The 22174-nt window shown below is 38.3% G+C and overlaps 1 protein-coding gene across 6 annotated transcripts in view; it reads right to left on the bottom strand.

Moving 5' to 3' along the window:
* Nucleotides 1-22174, bottom strand: part of PDE4B (phosphodiesterase 4B) — a 575666-nt gene that overhangs the window by 3389 nt on the left and 550103 nt on the right. For 5 of the 6 annotated variants that reach the window (XM_003892012.5, XM_009210089.4, XM_031669603.1 and 2 more), the window contains 8 exons: nucleotides 15627-15720; nucleotides 9298-9476; nucleotides 7835-7933; nucleotides 7532-7696; nucleotides 5350-5449; nucleotides 3265-3419; nucleotides 3050-3172; nucleotides 2142-2324 (listed from right to left, as the gene is read on the bottom strand). In XM_003892012.5, coding sequence (XP_003892061.2) covers nucleotides 2142-2324; nucleotides 3050-3172; nucleotides 3265-3419; nucleotides 5350-5449; nucleotides 7532-7696; nucleotides 7835-7933; nucleotides 9298-9476; nucleotides 15627-15720 — 1098 coding nt within the window. Of the gene's footprint in view, nucleotides 1-2141; nucleotides 2325-3049; nucleotides 3173-3264; nucleotides 3420-5349; nucleotides 5450-7531; nucleotides 7697-7834; nucleotides 7934-9297; nucleotides 9477-15626; nucleotides 15721-16372; nucleotides 21531-22174 lie in introns of those variants that run through there. The other variant, XM_009210104.4, reaches the window with a different exon arrangement.

Here is a 22174-nt window from a genome sequence, read left to right as displayed (position 1 = left end):
CAATACATCCAAGTTGTACTGTACACAAGAACTTTGGTCATATGTGACTCTTTCATATATAAAATATATATATATGATGTCTGTGTGTGTGTATATATATATATATATATTTTTTTCTTCTTATTCTTCTTCTTTCTGGTGCTTTCCTAGCCTTAAAAAGCAAGATTCACAGCAAAATCAGGGCATCTCTGATCTACACTGGTTATAAAAACTCGATCATACATGATTCAGATATTTCTCTCACTTCCACCCCCTCCTTTTCCCTCCCTTTTACTTCTTTACTTAATGAATGTTACAGACTATTTTCAAGGTGTTTTCCAGGGACCCAAAATAACAAGCTCAAGGTAATGGAGAAAATTGAATAAGCTGAACACAGCGCAGTCATTTCCTTTCTTCACTTGTTTTGCTTCTGCTAAGAAATGCTGAGAATTTTTTTGCAAGGTAGCTGCTATTTATTCCCTAGATCACAGGACGAGAGAGCTGTATGAATCCTGAGAGCACCCAGTAAAGAGCTTTACTGGTGGGCCAATCAGACAGTGTTCAGCAGAGCCCATCGGTGGGAAACACCAGAGTGGATAACGATGTTATGGCAACAGGAAGACCTGTCCCTAAGATGGAGAGTGAAGAGCTTTGGATGAGAGAGCTGCTGTAGTGGACCAAGAGGACAGCTTTGAACCTGACATGCTGGAGAAATATCTGCTTTATCTATTTTGCAAGGCTGTTTCGGGGTCCAAGTAAGATAATATATGGAAAATGTGTGAAATGCTGCACAGAACATCATATAAACATAAAACATCACTGCTATTAATAAAATGGTGTTATTCCTCCTTACTGATTCATATCTTGTTCCACTTAAGCCTTTGGGCTATTTGAATTGACCCTCATTAACAATGTTAACTTGCATTTTTACAGCATATTAGACTTCAGATCACTTTCACAGATTTTTTTTTTTTTTTTTTTTTGAAATGAAGTCTTGCTCTGTTGCCTAGGCTGGAATGCAGTGGCACAATCTCAGCTCACTACAACCTCTGCCTCCTGGGTTCAAGCGATTTTTCTGCCTCAGCTTCCCGAGTAGCTGGGACTACAGGCACACACCACCATGCCCGGCCAATTTTTTGTGTGTTTTTGGTAGAGACAAGGTTTCACCGTGTTGGCCAGGCTGGTCTTGAACTCCTGACCTCAGGTGATCCGCCCACCTCAGCCTCCCGTAGTCCTGGATTACAGGTGTGAGCCACTGTGTCCAGCCCTTTCACAGATTTTTAAAACTCATTTAGTTGAGTTTCTTTAAGAAGCAACAAAATAAAAATTGCAAAGGAACTGTACATTAATATTACAAGTATATGCAAATTTGGGGTTTCCAGGTAGTAGGGAAAGAGGATAAATACTGAAAATAAACAATCCAAATGTTTTTGGGATAAAGATCTTGGACAGTCTATGAACTAATTCTCAATCTCAGCTACTTGGCTCAGCCCATTCGTTTTCTTGAAAAAACTCTGTGTGGATACTGATACTGTCCATTGCTGCATATTCTGCAGCTATTGGCATCTAGACATTTCTGTATTCACCTCCTCCAGACTATTGTCCCCTATCCTAAGCACACACAGAATGTGAAGCTTTGGACACAACTGGAAAATGTCAGCATGTTCTCAAAAGCACAGAAGCATCCCGGGAGGGAACACAAGACAGGGCTTTGACTATACGTTAAAAGAGACTGCCTCTGGTGATGGTTGCAGTGGGCTGATTAAGGACGAAGATAAAAACAGAGGACTGGAAGCAAGGGTGAGGAGCAGAGCTCTTGAATGAAGACAGAGCAAGGAGAAATCCAGAGGGATGGGATGGAGCAGATACCAGTGTTCAGATCATTCAGCTGGATTTGCAAACATCAGAGACAACTATCTAAATGATTTAGGGACACGTAATCCAAATTTTGATGGGTTTCTGATGACTACTTATCCCCACCCTGTGAAACTGAGTGTAATGGAGAAGTCACATGAGTCCTGACTATAATGGAACAAAATGCGTAACTGTCTCCTTCTCGTCTCATATATACATATTCTATTGGAAAAATGGAATTAAATAGAACCCTCCAGCTCTACAATCAGCAGAGCTCACAAATACTTTGAAAATATCATATTAGATACCTGGGATTTTTCCACAGAAGCTGTGTGTTTATCACACATTGGGCTAATTTCCATTCCCCTCTCCCGCTCTTTGTCTCCCTGCTGGAAAAATTCCTCCATGATGCGGTCTGTCCATTGCCGATACAATTCCAAGGACTTGGTGGGGTTGCTCAGGTCTGCACAGTGCACCATGTTGCGAAGGACCTGAAATCATCAATTTTTAGAAATCCCATAAAATTAGGTGTAAATACTGCCAGAACATCTCATCCTTCTCATACTAGTACGCTTGGTACTAAACCCTAGAACATTTTAATTGCATTATAATTATGACATATGCACCAAAAAAAAAAAAAAATGGAATTACAATGGTGCTAGCCTGGGTCAGTTATTTACCTTTATAGAGTCCCAAAGGGGAAAATGTGTGTCTTCTTAGACTGACAGTCATTGAATTTAAAAATTGGAAGGAACATTAGAGGTCAGATGCTGCTATCATTTCCTTTTCTCAGTTTGGAAAGAATGCAAAGAATTACTCCAAGTAGATAACTTCATATTTTCCACTTGTGGAAAGAGGAGAACAGCTGATGGCAATTTGTATATCCAAAACAAACCTAACAAACTTCAAGTCAATGGGATTTAAATCCAAACACAAGCTTTTGGAACCAACAGTCACGTATGCCCTATTACAAATAGATTTTGCAATTTATTTATAGACCTAATAAGCAATTCCACAAATAGGGATTTTTTTCTCTCATAAATTAGAGGATAATAAACTTGAATGTCCATTTTCCTTAGCTTGTTCTTAAGCCCTAAGCTATAGTAGTAGCCTAGGATATACCAAAAACTGCATTTATCTTTGTTTTCTTTTTCTAATTGTTGTTCAGCTTAGTTTGGTGTGGTTTTGTGTTAAATCAAAGACTTTCATCAAATACCTGAATGCGATCAGTATAGTTGTCTAGGAGAAGAACGCCTGAACTTGTAACTTTCTTCGTTTCTACCATTGTCTTCAGGTCTGCCAGCAGGCTCATATGTTTAGACATATCAGTTGCTAACACCTTGGGTAAAAAGAAAATGAAAACTTTTAATAAATTCAGTCTATCAGAGAGAATGGCAGTAAGTGAGGAACGTAGAGAGGCTCAAGTCTTACCATGTCAATAACCATCTTCCTGAGTGTCTGACGCTGCTTCTTCGTGAGATTCATGAAGATGTCACAGTGTTCTTCTTGCAGCAGTTTGAAACCCACAGCAAGGTGATGATTTTCCAACACAGATTCATCATTATACATCAAAGCAAGTTCTGAATCTAAAAAATCAGACCAAATGATGACTTAATTAAAAAGGGATATGATTTGAATGTTGGCATTATCTCAAAGTGAAATCAGACCTAGTTCTCTCCAAATTATTTCAAGAACCACCAGCCACATGCCATTTCCTCTTAGAGAAGCAGTGGCCCTCTACAAACAGAAGTCGCCAGTTTGTAAGCAAAAAATACTTCTACTGGTGTATACGCTTTCTCTGTGATTAAAATTCATTGTTTTTTAAATCCTTTTACTCATTCTATATCTCAGATGAAGAATTTAATATTAGGTAAGGGCATTCCTGAGCAGCTAAATCCTATTTTTATGTGTCTTCAAAAATTTTGTACTTTGGAAAAGAACAATGTGAAAGTACCACTAAACTTTATGCATTGTAATGAGATTTTCAAGCTATATTCACATTTTATATGCTCCCTAATCCCTGGCAATTGTGAATTTTGGATTGTCAAAGATAATGTTTGATGTAAAACTTCATTTTACCCAAATAACATCACTTTTTAGAGCTTTCTGTTCATATGATACTATACATTACTACTTTTTTGGAACAATTCTGATGTCAAATTTTCTGTCTTTTTACTCTCTCCACGAGAAATTGCAATATCTGGAAACCTAAGCTGCAGCTTCCAGCCTGCCTTTTATATAGAAGAATCACAGGCATCTTTTGTTAGACAGAAGTCTGCTTGGGAATATGGTCATCAGACTTATGAAACCACATTTTAATCAAGAACACCAGACAAGCGGTGGCAATGTGTTACTTAATTGCAGGTTCTGTTACACATATATCATTGCTTTAATAGTGTGCTCTGAGTACTAACCTCCGATGAGTACTCTTGTTTCGTTCATCCTGTGATCAAGGGCACAAATCTACAAGCAGGCTTTATATGTTGCAGTGCTATAGGTGACTGTAGTAGATAGACCATTTTTCTGTGTGAGGCTAACTGGCCTATATATGGATTGATTCATGACACCACACTCTACCAACTGATATAATCCATGCAGACACATAGCTGCCCCAACATTTTGTTTGTTCAATAGAAGAATGAAGTAAAAGAATCCAGTGTACTCCAAACCTAGGTCATTCAGATATTCTTTGGATAAAGGTCAAGGACTGATGATCAGGACTCTTCTGCAGCAAGTAGCTCAAAAAGCATTTCTAGGAAACTATCCGTACTTGATGTTATTCATGACCACATTGGGATAACCAATATTCTCAAACTACTTAGATTTCCAGCACTTAGAGATAGTGCATTATTTGGGAGAATGAAAGGATTTTCAAAGGTGTGAAAACTAAACATTTTAAGCATGACAAAAGCTTCCAGTATGGCTTGGGATCCTAAGGCTAGACACCCCTGGTCACTCAGGTCATTGCTACTCCCAATCCATAATCAAATCTATGCAGTTGGAGGAAAATGTGTGGAACTTTTAATGACCCTTCCTTCTGAACTGTGGAACTCATTCCAGTGCTTTTTACAGCGTCTTATTTTTGCTTGGAGGTTCCCATGTGCAGATTTAACATCTGTGGCTGCTTCCCAAGCAGATAGGGACAGTAGCGAGTTACTATGTTCTGTGCAGAGTTTTGTATAATATCAAAAGTCATTATCATGGGATCACCAAACCTTTTCTTGTTCTTTATGAATAATTCCATATCTGTTATTCTTTCCTTACATATTGTATTTGCCAAACTTTGAGTACTTTTTATGGCTCCCCTATGACCCTCTCCAAGTTCTCCAAGCAGCTCAAACATTGTGTTGCCAGACTGGACTGAGTATCCACGAAAGGCCTGACCAGTTTGAGAGGAATGGAAGGATTGCCTCACTATTATCCTTGTGATTATCCATAATGAAAACATTAGGAGGAAAAAACTTAAGCAGTGAATCATACAATTATCTGGAATGACTGTTCTGGTGGTGAACTCACTTGTGTTGATGAGAAACTGATTGGAGACTCCAGGATGATCAACGTCATGGATGGCAGCTGCAAAAATGGCCGCCAGGATTTCCAAATCTGTGAAGACAGCCTGTTGGGCAAATAAACACATTTAACTCCACATCCAATTTGCCTATCCTGCTTATTCAGTTTCATTTGTAAAGTATCCTACTTTATCCTTGTTGGGAGAGGGATTGTTGATTTATGTAATATCTCAACATACTAATTTAAGTAAATGTAGATTCTGTTCATCATCATAAAGTCTCTGACGTGAAAGGAATGATGGCCAGAGCTCAGCCTCACATCAAGCCTAAAGGCTGATGCTTGGAAAGACATTAGCACAAATCTCATGGAGTGTGTCAATGTCTAATGTTTGTTTCTTGGACCAGTGGTGTGGCAGCATGGTGCTTATGTAACACAAGCAGATACAAGTCAAAGAAGCAAAGAAGCAAGTCAGGCTGGCTCTGCTCTGAGATATAACAACCTTCATATGCTGTTAGCTGAATAACTTAGAGAAAATGGCCAAACTCCCGATTCATAAGATAAGCAATAAATTATTTCCCAAAGCGAAATTTATGGTGTGGTCACAAGCTTTTAGATATTACTCATTCATTCAACACGTATCCACTAATCATTTACTATGGGCAAGATTTGAGAACCTTCCTAAGAAGTGAAACCTGAGGCCCCACTGCTCAATTCCTTCATGTCATGTCATGTCTGCCCCTACCCATGCACAATGATTCAAACCTAGGATTAATAAGGTATATATTGGTGCTCATTCTAGGGCTGAAATGTCTTCCCTCATCCTCTGGGATTAGTTAAATCTTCTAGTCCTTCCAATGCTAGCTTGAGGCAAGTTTCCACCTTTCCTATAAAGACCAATCCCATTACTCAAGCACTCACTGAACCCTCCCTTTTCTAAAAAGCTTGCAGCACTCATGGCCATTTTCTGGCCACTCAATAGGTATACTATTAATAACACCGGGCAGTTGATAAATAGTGTTGCCTTACTCTGTGATACTTACACAGGGTATAAAAACAGTACTCTTTCTCTCCTTCAGAGGGATCAAACACCCTTAGCTCCATTTCACTTTCTCAAGATTTCTTGGATTTCTTTTCTTAGAAAATATGCAACTCAAGCAACAGAGTTGTGGCCAATCTTTTTTCACCTTCCAAACTGAATCTGTAAAGGTGAGGCTGGATAGGGCATGGCCAGTCCCTTCCTGCAGTGGTCCAGCACATTTTGGGAGCACTTGACCATCATTTTCATTTGTCAACTAAGAGTATGACCTGCTGCATACATTGTTGATTATATTGGTATACACAAATGCATTAATCTGTGAAAGAAGGAGCTACAGCCACCTTCTCAGAGTTAGTATGGCAAACTATGAATATTGTTTCTCCTTGTTTCAGCATTATTAATTCTTCTGTTCTAGATTTTTAGTTACTATTTCTTCAATACACAGCATCAGTTTTATATTTTTTTAGGAGAAAAAGCCTCTGAATACTTATTACTAATAAGAAATGTAGAGAGTATTTTATAGTTCTGCGATACCCCCCTGGGAATGTAGTGCTCTGTATATACCTAGGGTGGTGTTGGGCAGTTCAGATAAGTAATTGCATACTGAGAATATACTATCTACCAGACACTGAACAAGACATTTTGAGGTACATTGCATCCCTTACTAGAAATACAATGAAGAATAAGACATGATTCCTGCCCTGAAATCCTGTTAATTGCTTTATAGTTAAATACTTTTAATAGTAAGAGATGTAAAGGGAAGGTTACTCTGATATTAGAAAGCAAAGCAAGTAGAAATGTCATTCATTTTTTATAAATAGCTCAGTTAATGGATGTGATACATTTTATAAAGAACCAGTTCAAGTATGTAGTGTGGTCTAATTACATTAATTTTGTAAGTATATTGCATATTGTAAGGCACTTAAAACATTTTTTTTTCTTTTTATTTTTTTTTTAGAGACAGGGTTGCCCAAGCAGGAGTCCAGGGGAGCAGTCATAGCTCACTGTAACCTTGAACCCCTGGGCTCAAGCAATCCTCCCAACTCAGCCGCCCGAGTAGCTAGGACTACAAGCACATGCTACTACATCCAGCTGGTATGGCATTTTTGAAGGAGGATGGGCAGGAATGCAAAACAGATCATAACTACTCACGTCTAATGCTGGTGTAGAAAGGAGAACGTGGGTTGACTGAGCTACATCAGCAGCGTGCAGGCTGTTGTGATATGCCACGTCGGAATGGTAATGGTCTTCTAAAGTCATCATGTAGGTTATAAATGTATCAGATGAGATTCTGAATGTCTTCAGGAGGTCTCTTTCCTATGTTGTAAAATGGATTAGAACATAAATAAGTAGATGTCCAAAGTGGAGGAAAGTTAAATCAGAAAAGCAAGATGGGAAAAAAAATCATAAAGAGCCATCCAATTGGAAAGCCAGCATTCACTCCTGTTCACTCACCTGGAATATAGCATACATGATGCATGTTAGGGGCCTATTGTGGGAATATCCAGCCACATTAAAGATGTTAAGACCCCATTTGTTCAGGTCTTCCAGTTCCTGCAATTAAAAATTTAAAGGAATTTAGGAATAAGGAAAGTTGTGCTCACATGCCTCATTCTTTTAATTTATTTTTTGGACACTGGCTGCTTAAGTCTTTAGAGTGGCTCCTTAGAGTGCTTCGGTTGCATGAAAATCTGGAAGTTAAATTGCCTAGGAGGTCGTGTGTCCTCTTCAGGATGGCTACAAATTTCTGAACATTTTTTTATTCAGAAAAAGGAGAGTATCTATTTATAAATTTAGTTGCTGACCTATATTGGACATGCATCAGTCTTCAACCAACGTTGCTTTCAAAGTGGCCACAAGTGAACAGAGATCACTCTAGTCCAATTTCCCTGTCTCTCTCCTCGCTGCTTACTGGCCCATTAGTCACAGCTCGAAAATCAGTCTCAGGGAAAACTCCTCTGCCCTTTGGTTATCATCACTGAAAGCCAGATCAGGAAGACTCAGCTGTCAGAATGTGCATAAGTCAACCCAATTTAATGTAAAAGGTCATGAAGAATGCCAGTCATAAATTATATCCTAGGGCTTCTGGGCCACAGATGGACCTGGAAGAAACATCACTCAGTCCTGTGTTGTGAGATTATTCCAAGGTTATCTGATTTAAGGACCAATTTATTTCATTCTTAACAACCACCCAGAGTAAGAGATCCAGGCTTTCCATTATGACTTGGCCTAATGTTTAATCAACCTTCCTCTAATGGCAGCTTTCAAAAGGTCTTACCGCTCACAGTAAGCTGATTTCATATTCTCACAAAGTTGAGAGGACCTCAGTAGTCACCTTGTGTGGCCTCCTAAAGGACGTATGAATTCTTTCTATGCCTCCCTCTACTACTGGAGTTTGGGCTCCAGAGTCAGTGCTGTCAATTTCTCTTTATTTCTTTTCCAGCACTACCGATTAGTGCAGATTTTCCCATTGGTCCTCAGCATACAGTCCCTGAAATGTCCTCTGGGATAATTGAGACCTGCCTATTGACCTTTCCTCGGATTTTCCCCATGTCTCTTCAGAAGGATTCTTCATTCATAATGAACTGTCCATAACAAACCTAACTCGAGACAAAACAAAAAAAGTGGTTCTTTGGTATGGAAAAAGGATCTTCCATCAGATACCCCAACAATGGCATTCTTAATAACTACCAGCATAAGAGATCCAGGCTCTCCCCCAAGACTTGGTCTCATGTTTAATCAACCTTCCTCTAATGACAGCTTTCAGAAGGCCTTACTGCTCACAGTAAACTCATTTCATATGAGCTTCCCTAACACAATAATGCAAAAGCAATCCCTACTGTTTTCTAAAAGGTATACGGTCATCCGTCTGCTGTAAAGCAGAGAGCTACATGCACAAAACCTGAGCTTATACACACCTTGGCCAGGTGATCTTCATTTTCAGTGTTGACTCCAAAGCGTGAGATGCTTGTATTGTTTAAGCTTGAACTATGCATTAATTTCTTCACTCCACTTATCTGGGTCATGAGCTGCTGCTTTTTCTTTTTCTCCCTGTCTTTCTGGGTGGGAGATGGGATCTCCACGTCATTCTGCTTGTCTGCAACAGACAAAGGAATATGTTTTTCAGCACACGTGTCTATGAGAATCCACTGCAATATTCAAAACAACTCTAACCATCTGTAACAGCTTTAGAATCTTATAAAATCTTGTAGCACTATTTCACTGTATCTCTAGGGTAGTTCTATGAAGTAAGTGGGGAATATATAAAATTTGTTGAGAATGATAAGAAGATTTGTTGTTCCATGTTATTGCTAGGCAAATTAAAGCCCAGAGGAGCTAAGTAACTTGCCCAGAAAGCAGCAAAAATAGGACCCAAGACCAAATCTTCTGTTTTCAGTGTAATTTAGGAGAATTACCCTTATACATTTGCAAGGTGGAGCACCAATATTTATATGTAGATTTTTTAAATAAAGTGATTAATATATTTTTGTATAATAAAATGTTCATCAGATTAATAAAAACAGGTTTCATGATCTGCTCATCTTATCTTTACTTAAAAAATTTTAAAATCCATATGGCTTTAGCAGGGCTCAGTTTAAATAAGCAGTATATATGTTAGAAGTAGAAATGGGTCATAATCCTCAAACAATTACTTTAAGGACTTGGTTTATTACCCTTTGAGGTTTAGAGGAAGACTATAATTTCAGTTTTATTTCATGCCTTGTGTCTATTAATTCTACTAATAAATAATAATAAGGCCTCTCATTTGTAATAAGCATTACACTTACTAACACATTTAAGGTTATTACATACTTATGATATTTCATAATATTTTTAAAAGTTGTGTTACAACAAGGTAACAGCAGAGCTTGGATTAGTGAAAAAAAAATGTGCCTACCTGCTTATAGAAGCTCTTTCCTTTACATTGTGCTGTTAAAAATATCAGCAATCAAATATTCCATTTCACTTCACAGGGAGATGTATGCTCAGTAATCCTGAAAAAATGTGTTAACTCTTTCAGGCCACAGGGATGCTGGTGGGTGCACAGAGGCAATTATTAAATTGCATAAAAACTACTTTATTGAACTAAATGACATCCTGTGGCTGAAAGAGTTAATGCAGCTTTCAAAAGTACCTACATTTACCTCTGCTAGTTACAGTGAAAATTAGTAGGAAGACAACTTTGCCATTTGAAAATGACATGCTCCCAGATGGTATTTTGGGATCTAGACGATTTGTTTTGACTCTTGCAGATAATGGCACAGTCACGTTTTCCCCAGAGACCTCTGGCTGCTCATAGGCCCCTGTGGACACTTCATCAGAGCAAAGCAAGCACAGTGAGACAGTACCAGCTTTGTGTATACCTCACCTCTTCTCTGTGGGGCTGAAGCAAGGGAATTCTCCATCCCTGACATATCAATATTGCCTCTAGGTGTCCCACAAGCTCCTACACTCACAAGCCTATGACTTTTGCTTAGGGAGGAATTTTAGTGGTCATCTCAATTAGTTTAGGGGTTTCCAACCTAGTCCAGCATCAGAAGCACCCAGGAAACTTCAGAAAAATACAGATTTATAAGCCCCACCCAACCCTACTGAATCAGTATTTTCTTAAAAGATTCCCGAGTGACTTGGCTAATCAGAGCCAGGTTTGAGAACCAATAACAATCCCACACTCTCATTTTTCAGATGAAGTCAGCAACTTGCCCAGGCTCAAAGGGCAATTTATTTAACAGATATTTATTTCGCAATTACTTTGCTCCAGACACAGTGATTTAATAGCATAGAACCCAGGCCTTGAGGTTCCTGTTAAAAATCTCTTTCCTGCCACACAATCTCTGGCATAAAAACTGTATTTTATATTAGTTTGAAATTACTTTTCTCCCTGTCACTTTACTCCTAATAATTACTACTTTTTGCTAAAATGAAAGGCCACCACAGGGCCTGCCTTTCTAACCACCATTCTTCACCTCCAGTTAAAGAGGCTCGTAGATTCTCCTGTGTCACTGCACATATAACCATTTCTAGTAGGACTAGCAGCCTTTTCCCTTTGTTTAATTAAAGATTTCCCGCAACAGTGAGTAATTGAGCTGAACCACTACTGTGTCTGGAACACGGCAATGATGAAGAAGACCATTATTCACAAATAGTGCCAATTTGACATTAATGGGTGTTTCCCTATGCAGGCACTGGAACAACTAATAGGTTTCCCTATTCTGAATTTCCTCTATTAAATGCTTAGCCAGCACAGTGTGGAAATAATCAGAAACTCAGACTCGAAGAAATCACAATAAACACACTGAGTGAATTTACATTTATGGAATAGTCAGAAAACAGTGAGCAAACAGCCAGCCTGTATAAAACAAACAAAAAGCAGATACAAAAAATAGTCTCATCCAAATTCTGTTAATGGCTTAATTTGAGGTTCCTGTTTTGCTAGATCACACTTTCCAATTATGCAAAATTCCTAAGCTCTTTTCCTTGCGTCTTGAAAATTCTAAGTTCTAGATTTTGAGATGGTAAGTAGAGGATTTAAAAGGATAACTTTTCTCTGTACATGAAAATATTAACTAAATTGTAATATAACATCTAAAAATCTTGTATTATTTATTCTCCTTCTCCCTAGGTCCTGCTTTATTTCCCTTGAAATTAGACACTTCTATTTCCCCTTGTACCAGCAACCTGGAGGCTATTATATCACAGCATCAGTGAGTGCCTGGACTGGTAAATATAGTCTGCTGCCTGCCTTTCTCCCTGTCCTCCTGCATCACTTATTTTTTTTTTTTTTTAAGATACGAGCAACACAAGTTTCACATATCTCTGGATTAAGGGATTTCCCTCCTCCCTGGATGACACATTTTTAACATTTAATGACTCTTATTGAGATATTGCTCTTCAAGTTTAAGGTAAATTGCTAAGATCTTATTTTATGCTCACTGAAGTGGTTGCCAAGGTCTTACAGGAAACTTTTATATTATTAGAAACTGTTAATACATTTTTTTTTTTTTTTTTTTTTTTTTGAGACAGAGTTTTGCTCTTTTCGCCCAGGCTGGAGTGCAATGGTGTGATCTTGGCTCACTGCAACCTCCATCTCCTGGATTCAAGTGATTCTCCTGCCTCAGGCTCCCCAGTAGCTGGGACTACAGGCGCGCACCACCACATCCAGCTATTTTTGTATTTTTAGTAGAGACGGGGTTTCACCATGTTGGCCAGGCTGGTCTCGAGCTCCTGACCTCAGGTGATCTGCCCATCTCGTCCTCTGAATGTGCTGGATACAGGCGTGAGCCACCATGCCTGGCCTGTTAATAAACATTTTATTTTTAGGTCCCACAATCCTGATTCCTAAAGATTTGTTTCCAAAATGATACATGTATTACTTAAGAGTCCTTATGTGATTTTGTTCTATATATTCTGTGTTCCTAACAGCCTTCTTTCCTCGTTAAAGGATTGACAGGGTGTTTAGGTCTAGATGTCAAGAGAGCCAAGTCCTAGTTCTGGCTGAGGAATGTATTAGCCAAGTGATCTTGGTCAAGTTACCTCATCCCTCTGGGTCCTCTGTTTTCTCTCCTATAAAATGAGGGAATTGGACTACAAGGTTTTAGGGTCCCATGCAGATCAGAAGGTTTATGAAGAAGGCTTCATGGTCTTCCGGGAACATTCATCATGCTCACAGGATAAAACTAAGAGTTCCATGCCCTTCACTGTCAGTCTGGAAACAAACTTCATTTATTTGTTTTTTGAGATTGTCAAATTACAAGCCGAGGGTTCACCACAGAGAATCCAGATGGCCAGGTATGTCTTAGCAAAACTGATAAACTCAGTTCATATCAAAGTTATAGGAAGTTAGAGTTGGAAGGGATTTGAGATGTCATCTATACCAGTGCTCCCATTTTACAAGTGAGACAACTGATGCATCTTTTGTTCATATTATAGGTTTTTTCTTCCTATATCTTCTCAAGAACATTTAAAATTCCAATCTGCCTGTCTAGTCTATTTGATGGGGTTTACCCCATATACCCTCAAACATATATACCCACTGACACACACCACCCTCTTAATGCTGAGTCTACAAGGATTGAGATTCTAATAACCTTCCTCAACAATTTGTTCTTGAATTTAATTTTTGGAACAATGAGAAGCCAAATGACTGGTTTTGCTCAAGAGATCTGCCTAAATAGCAAGCACAATAGGCAAGAAAGAGTTGACATTTGCCTCATCTTGGACAGTGTTGAGACTCAGAGCTCATATTTAGCATCTTTTAAATTTTTTCTTTTTATTTTTTCCTACTCTGAGGAATGAATCATCTTTATTATCTTATCAGCTTTCTTTCTTGGTAGCCTATGGTGATAAAAAAGATTAATTAGTGGACTAAGATATTCTTGTTGTCCTTGGTAAGCAGATATTGAAAGAGACTACAAATGAGGAGGACTGCTTAAGTCCAGTCTTGGATGATTAAGGGTTCAGAGACTTCATATAACTTTAACTACAGTAGTGAGAGTCTCTTCTGAGAAGTCCTCAAGCCCTCATATTTTAAAATGCAATGCTTATGAAGACAAAAATGGGTTCTTGCAGTTTTGATTTTATTCTCATCTCCCACAGTCATTAACCTGTAAAATGTCCCTAAAACAGCTTCCAGCTAATGAAAAATCATTAGGCACTACACAGAGCAGGGTATATCTGAAATGCTCAGCAGAAGATCCCTTTCTTCAAATGTATTAAAGGAGAAGAAAAGGATCAGTATTTAATGTTTTCTGTAGAGTTACTTTCTAGGCACCTCTGGGAGCTAGGATGGATGAAAATTCTTCTCCTTTGTTCTCTGACAAAGGCGTTGCAACTGCAGCTGGAGAAAATTAAGTGCTGCAGACACTCACATACTAGAAACTGTTAGAAAGGCACTTGTTAATCATGTCTGGTGACCATCCACTGCAGAGTAATGCAGTAAGCTCTGTATGAGGCTGCTTAAAGAGAGGGCTGATTGATCTGCTGATAGCAAGAACTACTTTGGTGTTAGAGAAATAGGATTGATCTTAGAAATAAAACCAGAAGAGGTATTTGTTTCAATAAGGCACATGTACACTTATGTTCATTGCAACACTATTCAGGATAGTAAAGACATGGAATCAACCTAAATGCCCATCAATGATAGACTGGCTAAAGAAAATATGCACATATACACAAGCATTTCCATAGATCCTCTGAAATCTAGGAGGAGGTTCCCAAATCTCTACTCTTGTCTTCTGCACTCCCACACGTCAAGGAAAATGCTCATTGATTTAATGCTATATGGCTATTCCAAAAAAGAAGAAAGGATGCAATGTTCAGCTGTGAGAGTGGGTCACTTCCCTGGAAAATGAGGTTTCATAAGCAAGCATAATTCAGCGGCAATTTAAAGTCAACAAAATCAGAATCTAAATGCTATCCATTTACTTTGATGCACAGATCTGCAGATTCTGTAAGACTTCTTAAATCAAAATTGTCCTAATAGTTTCATTATACAAAAGTTGCCTTTAAGACTGAGTTCAAAAATCCCAAATAATCAAATAACATGCATGACAATAGTTGAGGACCATTCATGCAATCCTTTTTGGTCAGTATCATGTGTTAAATACCAGTAATGTAACAACAGAATAATGGATAAAGCATCAGATGGGAAAGAGAATGAGGCTGCTTGCAGAATATGAAATCCTTAAGATAGTATTAAAATTCTCCCCATACCATCCATTTATCTTTAATAAATAACTTAGCAAAGCAATAGTCAAATTATTCCCAAAGCTTATTCTCACGGACCAAATCACCATGGAATTATTCCTCAAGCATATCCCCTACAAAACATCATAGAGGAAACCTTTTGCTCAAAGCTCAGTTATTGAAGGAATTGAAAGGCTACCATGTCAGAGGAGCCAATGGAGCTGTCTCTAGGGCTTGGGTGATTGGATTTCCCTCATTATTTCAGAGGTCTTAGCAAAGATGGAAGTGGGCAGGCAGACAAGATGGGGCTGAGGGCCGTTTAAATACAGTTAGCCCATAATAACCCTCTGTCTTGGATGGGTATTTTAATTCTTTTTTTCAAAAACATGATCTTTCTGCTTTTTTTTTTTCTTTTGAAGACTGGCCTTAGTTATGATTTTAAATGGATTTTTATATGACTCAACTCCATCCCCAATTCACATGGGGATGTCCTTGATAGATTGTAGAAATTAATTCTGAAAACTCCAGTTATAAAACAGGTTTTTCCCAGTTATTATCTTACCTAAGAAAGTATTTGAAATGTATTCAGACACCTGGTTCCCTGACCGGCTCATCTCTGAGAGGTGTGTCAGCTCCCGGTTCAGCATTCTTTTGAACTGTTTATAAAGAACAAAAATGCATTAACCATTTTCAAAAGAGCAAATGTTCACTTTAAATGTTTCCAACTTTACTGTCCAGGAATCAAGAGGTTGGATGAGCAGATACCATTAGATAAATAGTACTGTTTCTACAAAATGTATCTCTTCAACTTGAAATTATTCCAACGTCACTTTTGGAAAAGAGGTTTTCTTAAGATTTCTTAGAATTAACAACTGATTACTTTTGAAGATGCAAACCTAGGAAAAGGAATTTTAATAGATGTCAAGATAATTCCACTTGAAACTGTAACTACTTTTAAAAATACATTTGTCTGAAATTACCTCTAAAATATAATTTAATAACCTATTTGGTGACAGGAGATTATATGTGAAAAGTTTAAGCGAAAAAGAAAAAAAAGAAGCATCTTTTAAAAAACAGAATTGAGTAAAAAGAATAGGGTTAAAACACAGCATAGTACACTTAAATAAAATGTAATATAACATGCTCTTATTTCAAAATAAGAGGTCCCAGTGGGTTAAATGAACACACAAATTAAATCATTACAGATGTCCTCTACTTCACACAAAACACGCGCACACACACGCACACACACACAGATACATGTTTCACATTTTATCAAAGACACAGAACACAATCAAATTAACCCACCTTGATGTAACCCCAAGATACAGATAACAAATAATTTGCCTCAGGCATTTTGGAATGCTCTCTTTGCCACAATCCACAAATCCCTTTGAAAGAATTCACGGTTCTGAGAGAGCAATCCCAAAAGGATCAGGAAAGCCCTGCAGATCCAGTGATAAAATAATCAAAACTTAGAAAAGACAAAACCTCCAAAATGTATGGCATTTCCTAAGCCAAACAAAGCCCATCTTCGCACTCCATTCTTGCAAGAAGCCTATGCTCCCTGCTTATTTCCTGGCAGAAGAGAGCAATGAAATCAGGAATTGCACGAAGGAGCAAGAGCCTGTCCAAATGTATTCAGCTGGCTGGTTTGAAGCACTTATGAATTATGAATAGTCCTGGTGGCCGAAGGGGTTTCCACTCTTCTACATTAGTCCTACTCAGCCGAACTCTGCAAGGAAGAAGCAATTCTTCTTTCCTGAGGAGTTGCCAGACTAGGAAACACAGCCATCTTTTAAAAAGGAGAAGATTAAAATGGAGGAAGCCCCATGAATATTTAAGTAAATCTGAAGTCGGTACCCTCCCCCATTTTAACTAGGTGTTCCTTAACCCTCTCTCTCCACTGCAGACCAGAATTCTGCAGATGCAGCCTCTGCACAAAAATACAGCTGCTCTGATGGATCAAAGTGATGATGCATTTGATGAATCGACTTTCTGAACATTTAAACAAACATTTAAAAAAGGTTAGGACCGTGGCTGTTTTCAGACTAGGCTGCCGGTACACAATAATTTTTGTGAACTAGCTTTTTGGAAGGATTATTTGTCGCACACCAAGCGTGTGCCAATGCATTTAGCCTCTTTTCATAGTAAAATGAATGGGAATGGAATTAATTTATTTCATTTGAAAAGTACTTCCTATGCAGCACGTAAGTTTCTGCCCTCCTTTAGCTCATTGATATGCATATTAGATTGCATTCGACAAATGTATTAAACTCTTTTAACCTTTCCATCTAGGATCCAGAGCGTGTTAGGAAATATGAACAGTCATAACTGAAAGAATGGTGAATTGTTTGAGATTTAGTGTTACCTCTTCTAACTCACATTAGAAATCTGAGGATTTAAATTAATTTTTATTTTATTTTAGCCATCCAGGGCATGTTGAGAAAGTCATTTCTTCCCTGCATGTTTCTCTCTCCCTTCTTCCCAGCCCCTCCCTTCTCCTTGTCAGCATTAGAGTACAGGCAAGGGGAAACACTAGAGCTTTACTGCAGTGGGATTCCCTGCCCCAGGCTCATCCCATTTCCCTCCTCATCTCTCCCCTCTGTTATCCTACCCCTGTACTCCCATAATTTCATTTATAGCAAGTTGAAGGAGTAGCAAAGCACCACGGCAACAACCCTGACTTGCAATTGGCTTTTTTTCCTGTGAGGCATTCCCCTTTCAAATGAGCATCAGCATCCAACAATAGCTTTATTTCAAGTATCCAAGCCCGGGTTACGCCATAGCCTGTGCCTAGGAGACCTGGCTTTTGGAGGTGAAGCCAATGCAAGTCAGTATTTCTGCCTGCTGGCTCACTGCACCATGCATTGTTCTCAAAGATGTCCAATCACCCTCTTTTTGGGTAACCCTACTTGTGTATGTGGGTGTGTTTCCCATGATACAATATGTTAGTAACCAGGCATCTCTGAATCAATCATCTCCGCTAGCGTATTTTACTTATTGAAACTCTGTGCAATTTTGAACCCCAGGTGAATCTGTGAATCGCATGACTTCCAAATTATTTAGTTTTAAAGACACAACTGCTCCGTCACAATGGCCTCTCATCTTAAATCCTTAAAAGACAGGTACTTAGGCTGAAGACTCAGAAGCTGAAGAAGACAAGTTTATTGCTCTGACCAATACGCTGAATTTTGGCAAAGAAGTAAACTTTACTTGAATCATTGTAAAAATATCTTGTAAAAAGCTTAGAGACAGATGATTTCTTCCATAATTTTCTCTGCACTAGACTTAGGCAAATATAACATTCAAACAATTGTCTCATTTTGGCTTCTTTAGTCTCTCTGAAACACTTAGGAATGTTTTAGAGTCAATCAGGTTGGTATTAGTTCAATAATCCCCTTTTTTTCCACTTATTTGTCAACCATTTATTGAATATCTAAAATGACCAGGGAAAAGAGTGATGATATAGCAGTGAAAAAAACAAAGGAACAAACAAAAACTCTTTTCATGCTTTTAATCAGCTTTCATTCTAGTAGGAATAGATACATTAGGGCACCTTGTTTAACCACAACAGCAAACAGTCTGGAGAGGGTGGGGCCAGTTCTTTATTAGCTATATCAGTATCTCTGCTCAGAAGATAGGAGCAGGTAGAAATTGAATCATAAAAGGCTATAAGAGGAAAGACTTCTCTGTTTATTTTCTTCCTATAGCCTCCCATTGCCACAGGGCCCTGTTGGGATACATTGTCAATCACTTTCAATATGGGAACAGGGAGGTGGCTCTCAGCTGCAGGGCTGAAAATAAACCAAACTCCTCACCTTTCCTGCATGGTTTACTGAAAGGATCAGCGTACTCATCTAAGTCATTAACAGATGAATATCACCTTCCTCCTTTCCAGGCCTAAACTAGTTCTCCTAGGAGCCTTTTGCTAAGGGCATATAGCAATGCCACCAAAAAACAAAGTCATCTTAAGGCAATCATAAAACACACAACATGGCGAAGTATGCAAATGAAGGTCACTTAGTGTCAGAAACTAACCTAGTCCTTTAAATGTTGCTTAGCAACAACTGTTGGTTTTCCTCCTCCATAAGGGAGGGCCCAACCACACTGACGTGAAGGCAATCATTGCTCTCATCAAAAAGCACGTATGAAGGGCCCATTTATGTTGGACTCTGTACAAACTAAGAAAGGCAGACATGGCCTTCAAGGAGCAGACAGCGGGGGGTGGAAGGGTATCTTTTACATTCTAGTATATGTAGAGTCGAGTTAGTATGACTAGCGTTTAACTGTGTGATGAGACACATTAAGAAATAGAATAGATATGAATTATGTTTGAAGTGAAGCCTGAGGAGACAGTTGAGGAGCTAGGCTTAGTTGGGTTTTCAGCAACTGACTCCCACACGGGAGTGTTTCTGTTGAGCCAGAGGCAGCCACTATGTAGTAGACGAATCTTGACTTTTCATTCTCGGCTCTCACTCTCCTGTGTAGTTACATCACCTCTCATGTGTAAAATGAAAATGATGCGTGATTTTAGGATCTCAGCCTTTCAACCCTAACCTTTCATACTTGTATGATAAATTTTGTGGCTGCCTCCTACAGTTTGGACACATTATTTACCAGCAACCAAGACTTCCCAGAAAACAAAACTCCCTCTACATGACTGAGGAAAACAACTCAGATTGAAAATGCTTCAGACCATAACAAAGGAAGGGAAGCATTTATCATCCCTCAGAGTTTTATAGTGTAAGACTTTTGGAGTTTATTAAGTTACATGTTTCATCCAGACTCAAAGGTAAAATAGCTCCTGGGTAAAACTGTGTCCCAAGGAGTTACTGGATTGAAAGGAAATGGGCATTATTTACTTTATTAAATGCAGTAGAGAAATTCACAAATAGGAACATTTATTTTAAAGATAAATGTGTCTCTACCATCTCATGCACACAGATACTATTTTCCCTAAGAATCTGCCTTCACAGGAAAACCCTGTTACAGCCTACCTAGAAATAATGTCCCCAGAGGAAATGGCCAATGCCACTTTTCAACACAGACAAGCAAAGTTTGTGAATGAACTCTTAGTAATAAAAAATTCCTCCAATGCCTTCTTAAGCTTATGCCCAACACTAGATTCACATATACTGCTAGAAATTGCAGCTATTTTTTGAAAAGGGAAGAAGGTATATTTTCTAGGTAAGTGATTTAATATTATTCGCCTAGAATATACCTTTTCTATAAAATTGTCTGATTTTTGGAATAAGTTCCTTTAATAGCGAAAAGTTATTTTAAAAGTAGAGAATAGGTAATAAAAGCTAAAATTCAGTTACACTTGATAGGAACATTTTGTTTGTTTGATGGCTTCAATTTTTCTTTAGTTTCAACACTGCATACAGAGATTATTTCATCCAAGCCAGTTTCTTCTGAAATGATAGGACACTTCTTCACTTTTCTATATTTCTTGTGGGAGAATTAGTTTGAGCTTTATGCAAAGATCTGCAGGCAAGATAGGCACCATCTTGGTAATGAGTTCTTAAACTAATCACATAGGTGGAGTGAACTGGAATGATCGCAGGCTCTTCTTAAATCTAAAATTTGGCGATTTTATGTTTTGAGAATAAAACAATCCAGAAGAGTGATAACACAGGAAGTTAGTATAAAGCCCATGAAAGAGCTCCTTCTAAGACTAATTTAGGCCTGTTGAGGGTGACCTGAAAATCACTTAGGAGTGAATCTTAAGTGATTAAAACTATTCTTTACCCTATCAAAGAAAAGCTAAAGCAGGTACCTTCCTCTCATGGATAATCTCAGGATGAGGTCAGTAGGAGAAAACTGTAAGAACAGAGAATAAAAAGGTGTCAAAGAGAGGAAGACAGCCCCAGCAGTTAGTTACTCTTGTGGGTGGCCATCTACGCAGGAGCCCAGCTGTGAGACAGGCGCCTTATTGTGTGGGATCTTCCTGTTTTTGCAGAATGAAACAACTGCCGAAGTCATTAAAGTCACAATGACTTTATTAGGGACTAACTTTTGACTCATGTTTTATACGTTGTTAGTCATAACTTAAAAAGAATTCCCAGGCATCAGGAAAGTGAAGGGACTGAAAATTCCTCCTGAAGGCACAGAATGCTAGTAGTGGTAGAAAGAAGTTTAAACTGTAGTGATACAGTTTAGTGAGAAATGAAGAAAACAGAGTCTGTCCCTGTCTTAGGTTTGGCCCTAACCAAAGATGTAATCTTGGGTAAGCTGAATTAACTTCTTGGGGCTCAGTTTCTTTAGTGGTAAAATGGCTAGCTTCTAATCTTCCTTTTGACTTTCAGGAATTTTGCATGGAAAGAAATGAAGACCCAAAGAAGTAAAGCAAATCTAAGTTTAAAACGAAAAAGAAAAAAACAGAATGGGGGATATAGTGTACCTTGTCTAAAACTCCTTATGAAACTCACAATTTCCACAATTCTTAACATTTCAGATTATTTGACAATGTGCGTCTCATCTCTTCCCTCCTTTTTGCATTTCCCTGTAATCTCTACCAATCATCTGAAACTTGATGTCCGGTTTCTTTATTGACAGGTTGGTCTTATTTGAAAAGCAAGTACAATTGAGTTGAGTTGGTAATATGGTCAAAGAAGTAATAATGGACATGCAATTGTCCATTAACATCTGCTTAATCAGCTAGAGTTCCATAATGGGTCATCTTAGCGAACAAGTTCTGCTGTACTAACATCTGCAGCAAACCTTTGGTGTGCCAGGGAACAAACACAGTGAGGTCATTCTCACTGTCCATGTGCCAAATCAGAAAGAAACTCTTCTAAACATGTTAGAATTGAGTGATTCTTTCCTTAAATGTTCAGCGATGTAGTAATCAATAAGTATCCAACGAAAAACAAGCATGAATATGTCTACCATTATTCTGCATCAAAAATTATGATGAAGCAACCATAGAATCAATCCTACTTGCTAGTTAGAGGACAAATATCTGCTCAAGTGACATATTAAAAGGCAAAGCAGGAAAAAACCATTAATGCCTTCATACAGAATTGAAAAATATCAAAAGATCAAACAAATTTGAATATAGCAGCTCTATATCTTGAGATTAGGGCTTGAACAGCTCTCCAAATT

The sequence above is a fragment of the Papio anubis genome, chromosome 1, assembly GCF_008728515.1.
Source record: "Papio anubis isolate 15944 chromosome 1, Panubis1.0, whole genome shotgun sequence".
Classification (NCBI taxonomy): domain Eukaryota; kingdom Metazoa; phylum Chordata; class Mammalia; order Primates; family Cercopithecidae; genus Papio; species Papio anubis.
The sequence above is the reverse complement of the archived record's forward strand: the minus strand, read 5'-3'. Positions and strand labels throughout refer to the sequence as shown.